The following is a 12,857-nucleotide window of genomic DNA, read 5'->3' as shown; positions in this document are numbered from 1 at the left end:
ATAGGGGGCGTGTCTTCCCCAACGGTTTGGTTGACTTTTAAACCAACACTTTCTCAAACTGAGCGTTTGCAAACAATCACATGAGACAAACTTTTATTTATGATTTTATTAACTGACCTTGTAGAACATAATTAAGAGATAAAAAAATAATTAAAAGATGCTGATATATATACACAACGGATAGGAGAAGGTAATCACAATCAGGTCCACTTATTTAAAACAAATAAATACATCTCATTCCAGATTTTCTATCTCCTTTTAAACTCCACAGCAGCTCTCCATGCATCAGCTCCTTTCCCCAGCAGGATGTCTTCTGGTAATTCCTCCAGTCCCTGCAGAGGCGGAAGGTTTTTCTGCTCCAAATGGCTCTCTAAGGTGCACCTGATGCTGCAAACAGCAGGGAGGGGGAACATGGAGAAAACAACTGTCAGCTCTGGATCTATTGTTTTCACCCCATGCATTCCCTTTGAGCCCCGGCCCAGCTGCTGCTTTAACAAGAGTGAGCCGTGGTAGAGGGGGTACAATTTAAGCTTCTTTCTGCTGACAGATGGCTGCCTGGAGGGGTCACGCTCCGATCCTGGAAGTCAAAAGGCTCCAAGTCCCTGAGGGACTGGGAGAATGCCAGCTAAGACTGCCACACGTTGCTCTGATTAAAGCTGTCAGGATTCCCCAGATTCCTTTAGATCATGGTGGTAATCTTTAACTGACAACAGGCACACTTCCTGAAAAAAATCCTCCCAAATCTGGTAAACCAAAATCATAACTCTAAATTCTTTAGGGATGGTTTTATGATTTGGTGGCAACCTCCTCCCAAAACCAAAAACACACACACATTGTAAATTACATTTCACAGAAGGAGAAGAAATGTTAATCGTTTTATCTTACTCCCACTGAGGCTGGTAACGCTCTTCAGGCACGGCACTGCTCGTCTTCAGCAGCAGGATTTCATGCAGCTCCAAAGCAAAAGTTTCAACATCTGTGACAGTGAAGAAAGCCTTCATCCTTCTCCTCTCCTCCTCCGACAGCTTCTGCTGGAACTCTGAAGGCAGTTTTTGAAACGGATCCTGGAACCAACATTCAGAAAAGTCATTACAACCCAAAACCATGTGGTTTGGATCTGTCTGGAATCACAAGTAAAACGTTTAGGTGCTTCCACAGAACTTCACAAGGTTTTTAAAATTGTTTTGTGAAAAAGATTTTTATAGATGAAACCATCTGACAGGCTTACAATCTTTAAGTCTATGAGAGAGATATAAATATATCAAAACAAATAATGGTCCACCCATTATTTAAAAAAATACCGTTTTATAATAAAGCATATACTATTTGTTTGTCAATGTAAACTGTTTAGAAAAAAAAGAAAAATACATTTTTAAAACAATAGTAATAACAATAAGAACACTACAGTCTACACTACAAAATTTTAATTAAAGAAATAAGTAAACTTCGCTAGGCTGCTTCATTAGTTCTACAAAAGTACAGATAAATACAATTTCTCTTTCTACAGTTTCTTTTCTTGGATTTTCTTAGATCTATTTAGTTTTATTCATTTCTAATATTTCTGAACCTTGAAGCTTTCAAATTATTAATGCAAGTTACTTTTTAAACCTACATTTTAACCACAAAAGCTGTAAATTGTTCATACAAAATTTACAAACTAATTTTAAAAACTTGCATTACCACAGCGGTTGTACAACTGCAGCTTTCTGGGTTTTTTCAGACTTACTTGCTTCCTGCTGAGCATAAGCTCTGATTTCCAAGAATTGAGAAGCTGCCAGGTGAAGATGCTGTGCTTCAGTTTGCTTTCCACGAGACCCTGAAGGAGAAAGATTCCCCCCAAAAGCTTTAAAATTAATCAGAAATGTGAATTTTTGATTGCTCTAATTAATATAGATTCTTTCATTAATTATTGTGAAGTGCATAACCAATTTTTGACATCCTGTTTTTATCAAACTAATTTGAATTAAAAATGACTTATTGTTTTTCAGTTGATACTCCTTTAACATTACCTTTTGAGAGACACTTGTCTCATTCCCAGTCAGAAACAAACGTCTTGGTTTTATATCTAAATCTTCAGGAGTATGAATACTTTTAGGTCTAACTACCTGTTTATTTTTAGTCTTAATGTTCTTGAGTCTATTCTGTAGTGAAGTGTAGAAAATTGTTTTCTTTAAAAAGTGCTTATTTAGAGTTGATTTCATGTCCAGTCTTAAATTTAAAGTGTTCATGTACAAATATAAACAGATATCCTCCACACTTTCTAAACAATTTGGGAATAGATTTCAAATGTTCCGATTATTAAGCAGGGAGAAAATTAGTTTTGCACAACATGAGCTGTTTATTTTATTGGCTACATATTACAAAGATCTGAAGACAAAGTCAAATGCATTTTTACAGGAATAATTTTCAGAACAATATTTGAAATATTTAGTGCAGGATAACTTCAATAAGTATAAATCTGGTGTCTCTGCTGCAACAGAGATACCAGAGGATGGTTCATACCTTGGCGACAGTGTTGGAGATCTGCGGACCCATCTTCAGGGACTCTGTGAGGTAAGACAGCAGCTGACCCTCTGGATCTCCACCTCCCTTTCCCAGGAAGCGAAGGCCGATCTCAATCACGAACACAGCATCACAAACATCAGTGTACGAGCGCAGGACAGTAGTTGTGGCGCTGCTCACCGAGCCCTTCAGGGCTTCCTGTGACAGAAACACAGATGCTATGAGCAGACCAGAGGAGAGCAGCAGATGGAGGGAATGTGACCTCCGACAGTCTGGACTCGCAGAAATCCATCAAGGAAATCTACTGAAAACATTCTGCAGCTGGCATTACTCAGTTCCAGGAAAAAGAAAAAAGACCAACACTGTAAAAAATGAGTCAGTGAATAAAACTTACCTGATGAATCTTCTCTCTCACTTCAGCCAGAACCACAGAGAAATCCTGCAAACTTCTGTTAAGGTACCTGGAAGTGTCCTGATTGAGAGAGAGAAAATATTCAGATTAGCAGAAAGACTGCAGACTGTTTTGCAATTTGCATTAAGGCTATATACAGTATTTACTGCCTGGATGAGCGGTTTTCCAGCCACGAAGCGGCGAGCCAGTTGGGTTTGGATGACCCACAGGTCGTAGCTGCTGCCCGTCTGCCCGCCTTTCTGCAGAGTGTAGTTGCAGTTTGCTAAAATGAGCGGCAGCAGCTCTCGCTCAGGGTGGCACAGAGTCAGTTGGGTCTCAGATATCCTCTCTAGTGGAACGCTGTAGTCACTGTGAAGGTAACAGGACAGGCAGGAAAACAGCGTTTCAGATGTTATGGATGAATCTAATATCTACATGAATAAAATAAACATCACTTCCTAGAGTCATCCCTTCATGTAGAGCAGGGGTGTCCAAACATTTTGTCACGTGGGCCAAGGAAATAAAAAAACGAATAAAACGGGTTTTTTTTCGGTTACTCAACAATAAACTAAATGTGCAAAATTTTAATAAAACAAGGCATCTAGTTTTTTAATTCTCTTGGGCTTGATTGAACAAATTTATTCTGAGTTACAAGAACAGAATTTGGGTCACTTTCTTTCAAAAAGCTTCCTATATTTAGCCAAGCTTAACAAGTTTAGATAAAAGCAGATTTTTTTTGGAGGCAAAGTCGGCTTTTCAGTAAAAGTCTTTGCTCCGACTTGGTTCTACTTATGATAAAAGCTTGATTATAAAAAAAGTGAATATTTAGTACTGAACTTAACATTTTCCAATGTAATAACTTCACCCTTATTACAAACAAAAATAGAAATCTGAATCTGTAATGGACGGGCCAAATTTGTAAACAGTAACAGCGCGACCCCAGATGTTGAGAGTACGCTAGGTCTTGACTCTGGTTGGGCCATTCTAACATATGAGTACGTTGTGATCTAAATCATCCCATTGGGCCTCCAAATGAAATGACCTCAGGTTGCTGTTGGTGCAGAACTGACCTGTCCTTCTGGCCGCTCATTTTCCTGGCCTCCCTCACCAGGCCGTTGTGAGTCTCCAACAGGAAGTCAACCAGAGTTTGGAGACATGAACCAGGGCCGCGTCGGCTTGGCCTCAGATACTCACTGGAGCTCTCCTCTGTCAGCTCCTTCTCACAAAGATTTACGTCCGCCCCCAAATCTGCAGCTAAACGCACAAATGCAAACACAGATGAACCAGCAAATGCAGGAACATCAGCACTTTTTTTGTTATTGTTTATCAAATAATGTTCATCAGCCTTTTCTATGCAGAAAATAAAATAAATGACACATTTGAGTCATGCAGATTATCACAAAGTATTGGAAAAATCAGAGAACAAAATTAGACAAGTGTTGCTTTTTTAACAATAAAATGTGTAAACTTTTTAACAAGAAAACAAACAAATACAAAATGCAGTAAAGTTCTTCTAAAATCATTGGTATCACATGATTCCCGTGAATTCTACATAAATCAAAGTATGTAAAAAAAAAAATTACATATTTTAAAAACTGAATCCTGCACCAAAATTTGGTCTAAAATAAGAGTTGAAATGTTTACGCCCTCATCTCTAAACCTTTTAGTTTCACCTCAGTAGTCATCAAGACCTTCTCTATTTTCACAAAGCTGTGAGTTTAGGAAAATAAGGACAAACATGTTGGAAGTGTGTTTCCACATCAGGTTTCCACATCATATTGCCGATTATACGCCAAGCCCCAACATTCCCATAATATTATGAAAGCAAACACTGAAGACTTAAAACTGTTTACCTCAAACACAAGAAGATAACCAGACAGTTAAATTAAACCCTTATCAAATATAAACCCTAAATTATCCGGATTAATCTGGATAATTTAGCAGCCTGCAGCTAAAGTCTGGTTGGGGTTTTTTTTTTATACGCAAGTTCTTTGTTGAAAACTATCAGGATCTTCTGTGAAACTGTTTTTACACCAGGCTAACTATAACTTATATTATTGACATAGTAATTCTATAGTGTAGCAACAACTTTTGAAGAGCTGCAGTTGCTCTGCAGACTGAAATGTGAAAGGCTGCACCCTTACAGTTATTTGCCACCTCGGCTCTGAGCAGGTTCCACACGCTGATGAATTTGTCCACCCTCTCAGCCAGCACCTTCTGAAACCCTGATGAGGATGATGAGAGAAGGCTGTTTGTACATGCATTCCTGCATTTTGCTGCAGCTGCCGAGGCAAAGAGGAAATGCTGGTTTACCTGCAGGGATTCGCTGTAGCGCCTGCGCGACGGTCTGAGAAGCCGAACTCGCCGACGTCAGAGGAAACACCCTTAGAAGGTCCGACTGAAGAGCAGCCAGTTCAGGCAGGTGATGGAGCTGCCGCACACAGTGTACCTGAGACACACACACACACACACACACCCACGCCCACACACACACACACACACACAGAGAGTCTGCTTGAGCTTCAAAAAGGGTTGAACAAATACCAAAAATGTAAATGTATTTTTTACACTAGAGTGAAGTCCTCCACCCTTTCCACCTTCTTCTCCCACAAACGTTTTTTTAGTTTGTGCTGTTATCATTTTAAAGATATTAATAAATGTTTCCAGTGTTCATCAGATGTCAAGCAGCCAGTCCACATTTACAAAAAAATAATTTTGTGTCGATCAATTGTGCACAAACATAGGAAAGAAATATTTAAATCAGTTTTGTTTCATTCTGTTCATGTGTGTGGGAGAAGTTGATCTCTGGTGACCACAGGAATTTATTTATTTTTTTATCTTAAAAATTATAATTGCACAATCAAATTTTTTGCTGCACAAAACATTACTAATGTAGTTCAGTTTGACTGGCAACATATTTTATTTGATTTTAACTGACTGGTTGACCTTTGATAGCCTCTGGAAACACTGATTAATATCTTTCAAATAATAGAAGCAAAAAAGCTCATTTCTTCACTGCAGAAACATTTAACACCAATTTGGTTTAATTTGAAGAAGTGGGGGATGCCAATTTTACTCGGGTACGTTACCCTAAATAAGGACATTAAAATCCAATCCAAATGGGTTAATGAATGTGTCAGCTAAGTGTTACATCACCACCAGAGTCAGTTCATGAACACAAAAAAGAAGCAGAAAGTAAAATTTTTGGGGGGTTGATATTTGTCAGCTTTGTCCCTAAAAAAAACAAATGATGGCAACATGGTGCCCATCTGGCAGCGAAGCGTTCGGTACCTTCTTCATAAACAAGCTGAGCAGCGGCAAAGAGTCGTGTCCTGACATCTCTCCCACCAACTGAGAGAAGCGCTCCACCGTCATCGTCTCACGCAGACTCCAGAAGGACGAGCGATCCGTCGGGCAGTTAGAGGGCAAGGACAGCATCCTCCCAGGATCGGCAGACAGCAGAGTCATCAGGGGGCTTCCAGAGAGTCCGTCATCTGAGGTGATTCTCTCCTGAGCTTCCTCAAGATTCCTCTGCAGATCCTAAAGCAGGAAAGAAGAAAGGCTTTCCATCACTCATCGTCCAGAGTTTAAAACATGAAAACACTTTCAGACATAAGTTTCCAGAGTTTTTGGTAATTTTTTTTAAGCACACCTTTACAAAATGAAAAACCTTTTTATGAAAAATTTGAACATGGGAACAGCAAGAATCAGAGACATTATAGGGACAAATTTACAGATTGGTTCATGTGTGGATGAGACAATTTACAGAAAACTACAGCAAATAAAAATTTGGAAATGGAAACATTTTTATGTTTACTCTATGGGGCTGCAACGATTAAACAAAATAATCGTGATTAATCAATTATTAAAATAATCATCAACTAATTTGGGAATTGATTATTTCATAAATGGAGTAAAAAGACAAATAAAATGCTAAAAGAGCAACACATTCAGAGCAGTAATTAAGCCAAATTTCCACAAAAAATTTCAACATTTTGGTTTTAAGATTAAAAAAACCTTCTTTGTCTGTAAATATGTTCTGTCCAAAACTCATCAAGTAGCCGAGTTTCAGCTTCATCTGGTTCAAATTCAGTAAAAATCTCATATTAAGCACCTTTTGTTTTGCAGTTATTAATTGGTTAATCTAAAACATCAAACATTAGCCACACATTGTACTGATGTTAGGTCAAGCCAAAAGGGCATTTCATTTGTTAATGTTAGGAGAATTTTATTTCTCCTAATAATAATGCATCATTTACTACCAATGTTCCCTAAATGAATGCTCTGTTATTGCATGCTAGGAAATAAAATGTTTATTTTTTTATTTAAAAATATAATTGAATTATTGTTTATTTGTATTTTTTATGTATTTCTAGTATTGCAAAAAATAAGCTTAAGTGGTTAAATATAAAATATGGAGAAAGTGCCATTATTTTATCTGATTAACTGATTAATGGTCAAAATAATCAGTAGAATAACTGATTTCTAAAATAATGGTTAGGTGCAGCCCTACTCCCCCATTTTTTCCCACTTATTCAGATCTGGAAAATATTTAAATAAAATTCTACATTTTCCAGACTGCATAACAACCTTTGGATTTCTAACTTGTTTATTGCTAAAACACCGTAAAGCCTTTTTACCTGAAGCACTGGGTTGATGGCAGAATCACAGACGAGTTCCTCCCAACGCCGCCGTTCCTGTCTGGAGGACAGATCCGGTCTCGCTCCCCTGGAAGCTTCATCAAATATCGGCACGTTTAAAGACACGTTTTGAGTTCACGACCTAAACGCCAATGAAAGGTCGTTGTAAAGATGGCTCTACCTTCAGGGAATCTCGTCAGGATGAGATGAACCATAACTGCTGTGTTGTCCCTGTTCTGGTCCAGAGTTTTTCCCAACACTTTCATGTCCCTTTCCAGGTGGTCCCACAGAAATCGGAAAACATCCAGCGGACGGGGATGGATCATGTCACTGACTCCCTGACACAATAGGACATAGGTTGTCCTGTCTTAATATGGAGGAATATTTTCAAAACGTAATGAGAAATATGAGATCCAGTCTCACTCTTTGGTTCTTCATGGCTCCTTGAAGCATAGCGAGGTGCATCAGCAGCCGCAGGATGCCGGACTGAGCCGACGTCATCTGTCTTTCAGGGGCTTCGGACCTCCGATGAGCCTCACCAAGGACGTGTCCTGTCCTGGTCTGATCCCTGACATTTACGGCAAAAGAAATGGATTAAACAAAAACGTGCAAGTGAAGCCGCTCAGAAAGCTGAGTCAACAGAAGGTCTCACCTCTGCTGGATGTGCGGAGTAAAACCTTCCACTGGGACGTGTCTTTCTCCACCAATGGGAAGCCCACAGTCAGGACAGAATGATCTAACCACTGGCTTTCCACACTATGAGACAACACAGGATTAACGACAGTCTCACTGACGCTCATTTTAGGCTGTTAATAGTTTATGAGGGATTAAAATAAACAATGAATGCCTACCTCTCCCACAAAGCACATATGTCCATTTGTACAGGCTAAAAATAAAGGAAAACATCACATTTAAGAACTTCAATAGTGATGCAGTTGATATGCAGAGTATTATTCTATATTTAGCTTTACCAATGTTCCTACTAATCTTGACAATCCCCCAACTCAGTAGTGACAACAGTATTTATAGCCCTCCAGCTTCTTCACATTTTGTCATGTCACAACCACAACATTCAATGTGTTTTGTTGGGATTTAGTGTTTTCCTTCAGCAGAGACAGGAAAGCTGCTCAGAGTGGATGCAACAATTCAGAAAAAAAGCTGCAGAAAACCTTGGAGAATCCTGAGTTTTTTATTTATTTCTACGTCTGCCTTTATTTAATCATTTGAACACAACACTCACTGACTCTTCCTTACTGTTAATATACATTTCTTGTTTTCTCCCATGATTCTAGTTTCCTCTTGTTTATGCAACAACTTTCAAGCTGTCAGGGTTTTTTCTCCCTTTTTACTGTAATCACTATTTTAATAATACTATATAATCTGAAAACTGATGTGAATTCATTTTTATTAACTTGATATGACATCATGATGTTTACACTTACTGTACATCTGGAGTTTCTTCTCTCTTAACCACAGTCTGGCGTCAGTTGTGTGATCATCTGGCATAGTCGGAAGGTACAGGTTCTGGATGAAAAACAAAAATGAAAACCAATAATAATGATGAAGGTAGTAAATAACAGAGGTTATTCTGTATTTTAAAAATATAAAAAGAGATTTTGGTCTTATAAAAGCATGCGTAGATATGCATATTTTGTGTCAAATAAGAATTTGTTCATCAGTAACTACGAAAAGTGATATGAATCTGCAAAATTGAGTTTCTTTTTATACAGATAAACAAGCTTCTCACTGGGACGTTCTCAGGCTGAAAGGCGATCAGATGAAGTGGAACCAGAAGGGGATTTCTACAGAGGAGCACAGAGTCCAGATGGACCAGCAGCTCCAGGAGAGTTTGTCTCAGACTCGACAGATTTGAGCTGATGTGAAAATTGGACCCTGTTTGGCCGATACGATTCATCAGAAGAGCCGAGCAGAACTCCCTCAGCTCATTCCGGTTGATGTTTCTGAGGAGAGCTTTCAGTCTTCCTATCTCCTGTAAGATTGTACAAAAAAAAGGCTGTTAGAAATATTTGAGAGCAGGCATTTCATTAACAATTTAAATAACTAAGAATTGGAAAGTCAACAGAACATTTTGAACATTCTCTTAAAACAAGCTAGACAAGCCAAACAGCTTTTCCTTTTAATCGTAATCCTTGAATAATTTCAGAATTTTTTAGCCTTTTAAACTTCTTATGCAAAGCGTCAAACAACATAGATGAACTTTAGACAGGGTGTACCTGTGTGGAAGGATGTAAGCTGGCATCAGGTGATCTGTACCTGCAGGTGACCCGTCTAAACAGAGCCAGAGCCACGAGGCTGACCTGAGATCCTCTCAGCTTCTGCAGGCAGAAAGCAGAAGGAAAAAGATACTTTATTTATCCCAAAGAGGAAAATTCATATATGCAGCAGTAATGCAATAAATAGTCGTAAAACTAATATACACAAATACATGTACATTAGTATGATTTTTAAACATAACTGCATACAGACTTCATATTTAACTTCAATGTGGTTTTAACATGGAATTGCACAAAAAATAAGTTAAACTCACAACACACAAAAAAAACATTATCAATATCTGATGATTGCAGCCAACATGTGACCACTTTGTGCTGCTTATGCTGTCAAATGCATCTACTACTAACCCTCACTATCATCTGTTTCACTCACATCGGATGCCGTGGTAATCAGTTCAGTGACTTCTTTCCAAAAGTTAAAATGATTAAGATTTGCTGGCCTCTAGTGGCTATCAGGAGACATAAAGCTACATCAGTCAGCAGCTGCTTCAGCTCTGGAGTAGCTCTCACCTGCAGCTCGGTCACAAAGCTGTCGGACCGGTTCTCCAGGAGAACCTGACCCACAGCGTTTCTCAGATCTCTGTAAGACGTCCCACAGCAAAGGAAGTGGTCTACATTTGTTGGAATCATTCTCTGAAAGAGAAAAAATATTTGTGTTATTTAAATTAATTTCTTAGCAGCACAGTTACAACCTACAGCATCATTAGGAGTCATTATGAAATAGTCCACAAAAAATAAAAAATAAAGATCTATCAAAGTGTGGCACCTGGAGCTGCAGAAGAAGTGGAGGGAAGATCCACCTGCAGGCCGGGCTGTTCATCAGGGACACGATGAAGTCCATCCCTGAGCACCTGTCCAGGGCTCGCAGCAGGTAAACTCTGAGCCAATCATTGCTGCCGTACTCAAATAACCCTCTCACCTGACGCAGGTATTCTGTATCCATCGCTGGTCCACCTTTTTTATCAGAAAAAAACAAAACAAAAAGAAAACATGCATATTCGTCCCCACAGTTCTAGCATATTATATATGTGCAACTATGCAACAGTTTTAAAGTCACATCACCTTGAGCTGTAGCTTTCTCGAGCAGCTTGGCAGCCGTGCTCAGGCAGATTTTCAGTCTGGCGATGTTAAGGAGAAACTCTGCTGGGTCCTCTTGTCTGTCGGGAGTTTGCTTCCTCACAATCCTGCTCAGAAATTCGACTTCTGCTTGATGCTCTGCAGCAGGATCCACTTCTCTGGCTGCTGAGCACAGCAGGGAATCCTGAGAGGAAGGACAGAAGCAGTTCATATTTGTGACAGCAATCAAACTGTCATCAGTACAAAGTTTCAATTTGTTTGTGAACAAATATCAGCAACACAATAACAAAGTCTGAAAGCTGGGGAACCTGGAAGCAGTTGGCAAACAGCAGGTAGAGTTCTGTGCGGTCCTCCTGGTCCCAAAGGTTGTTCTCCAGATTCCTCAGGTAGTTCTGGATGTGAGTCTTCACCTGGTCAAAACTAAGATATGTACTTTGGTTAAACTTCTATTAAAATATGCTTTTGTATGTTTGTTAAAAGCATCACTTTGTTGTGAGTTTGGTTTGTGACAGATAATTGGGGGAAAAACCCCTGATATTTCCACCTCCTCCCAGGGCTGAAATGCACCGCTTCGGCAGAAAAAAATCAGCAGAACCAGGAGGGGGGTCTTAGCGCTGCCAATTATGCTTGTGTACACGTTGTTCTGTGCTAAACTACAGTTTCTCCCCATCAACAAAGCCTGCCACAGCTGCTGTAGCTAGTTAGCATCACCATCAATGATGGCAGATAAACGGTTTTTCTGAAACGGTAAGTTGTTTCTCCACTATTAGCACACTGAGCAGCGCATACACAAATTGATTGATTGACAGCGCTAAGACACTCCTCCTCGCTCTGACTGGACATTTTTCTGCAGACTGCAATAGCAGCACAGGGAAGAAGTGGAGAAGCTTGATTTTTTTTTTGACAGATTATCTGTCTCATACAATGCTGTCATGACATGGTGACAGTTTTAACAAATACATAAAAACTATTTTTTATGACAGCTACATATTGCAACTTTAATGGGTTTGTGTTTTACTACAGCATGAGAAGTTGTTCACGCCTTCTCTCTCACCTGTACTGGAGCAGGAGCTTTGGCAGCACCGATCGGACCATTGGACTGTTATCCACACACTCCAGGAAGGGAGTGAGCTCCCTGGTGCGGTAAACGTCTCCTGCAACAACAGCAGAAAGACACCTTGGTATTTGCAAATGACCTGGTGTGTGTTCACTGACACTGACTCGTTCAGTCACTGACCGTTAGCAGAGACGAGCAAAGAGAACAGCAGCTCCACTACGCCCTCTTTTGGCTTCTGCCCCTCTGACAAACAGAACCTGGACACGACCTCCAGGAAGAAGGAGTTACAACAGCGTCTGATGGCTGCCTGCTGTTCAAGTGCCACCCTGAATTACAATTAAGACAGAAAAAAGATAAATATAGACGATGGTTGGGAATTTCTGGGGTCGTTGTGGCTTTTCTTTACAAAGAAGCACCTAGTCTTGTACTGGTTGGCAACTAAAGTGAGCCAACGGCAAAAACTGGTGATAATTGTACACTCACTGATAGATGCAAAAAGCTTGCTAGCAAGGGAATATTAGCGGCTAGTTAGAGGTAGGCTAACTTTTGAGTTATGCAATGAAACGTCTGAGGGCGACTGAAACTTTCTCCTGACAGAAAAGTCCCATGAAAAAAAAGATTAAATTGTCCTGCCAATACAATATTTAAGACAGGTGATTAAGGAATTAATCCCAATTCACATTTTTTATAAACGTAAGACATTTAAGGCCTTAATTACAGATACATAAATTTAAGACTTTAAAAGATGTGAGGAAACCCTGATAAAGGTAATGAGGTAGATAGTATTGGTTCAGGTTGGATCAGCACTTTTCAGAACAGTTATTCTGTAATTTATTTCCATCAGTAAAATTCTGGCAGAACAGGACATTTGAGGGATTTTGTATTACTCTTTTCAA

At 39.4% G+C, this 12,857-nt stretch overlaps 1 protein-coding gene across 1 annotated transcript in view; it reads right to left on the bottom strand.

The window, feature by feature from the left end:
* Positions 1–91: 91 nt before the first annotated feature.
* The window catches only part of rnf213b (ring finger protein 213b), a 38,030-nt gene continuing 25,264 nt past the window's right edge, over positions 92–12,857 (bottom strand). Inside the window, exons 42-65 of the mRNA XM_032574853.1 lie at positions 12,142–12,287; positions 11,959–12,058; positions 11,213–11,324; positions 10,890–11,088; positions 10,594–10,781; positions 10,338–10,460; positions 9,768–9,869; positions 9,281–9,523; positions 8,976–9,057; positions 8,385–8,419; positions 8,186–8,289; positions 7,957–8,101; positions 7,715–7,871; positions 7,534–7,628; positions 6,185–6,433; positions 5,207–5,342; positions 5,038–5,118; positions 3,964–4,147; positions 3,061–3,262; positions 2,897–2,974; positions 2,503–2,700; positions 1,727–1,816; positions 886–1,064; positions 92–387 (exon numbers count right to left, since the gene is read on the bottom strand). Of these exons, the coding sequence (XP_032430744.1) occupies positions 249–387; positions 886–1,064; positions 1,727–1,816; positions 2,503–2,700; positions 2,897–2,974; positions 3,061–3,262; positions 3,964–4,147; positions 5,038–5,118; positions 5,207–5,342; positions 6,185–6,433; positions 7,534–7,628; positions 7,715–7,871; positions 7,957–8,101; positions 8,186–8,289; positions 8,385–8,419; positions 8,976–9,057; positions 9,281–9,523; positions 9,768–9,869; positions 10,338–10,460; positions 10,594–10,781; positions 10,890–11,088; positions 11,213–11,324; positions 11,959–12,058; positions 12,142–12,287 (3,367 nt within the window). The 3' untranslated portion in view covers positions 92–248. The remainder of the gene's footprint in view (positions 388–885; positions 1,065–1,726; positions 1,817–2,502; positions 2,701–2,896; positions 2,975–3,060; positions 3,263–3,963; positions 4,148–5,037; positions 5,119–5,206; positions 5,343–6,184; positions 6,434–7,533; positions 7,629–7,714; positions 7,872–7,956; positions 8,102–8,185; positions 8,290–8,384; positions 8,420–8,975; positions 9,058–9,280; positions 9,524–9,767; positions 9,870–10,337; positions 10,461–10,593; positions 10,782–10,889; positions 11,089–11,212; positions 11,325–11,958; positions 12,059–12,141; positions 12,288–12,857) is intronic.

The sequence above is a fragment of the Xiphophorus hellerii genome, chromosome 10 (genome assembly GCF_003331165.1).
Source record: "Xiphophorus hellerii strain 12219 chromosome 10, Xiphophorus_hellerii-4.1, whole genome shotgun sequence".
Taxonomy (NCBI): Eukaryota; Metazoa; Chordata; class Actinopteri; order Cyprinodontiformes; family Poeciliidae; genus Xiphophorus; species Xiphophorus hellerii.
This window is presented reverse-complemented; position numbering and strand designations above follow the sequence as displayed.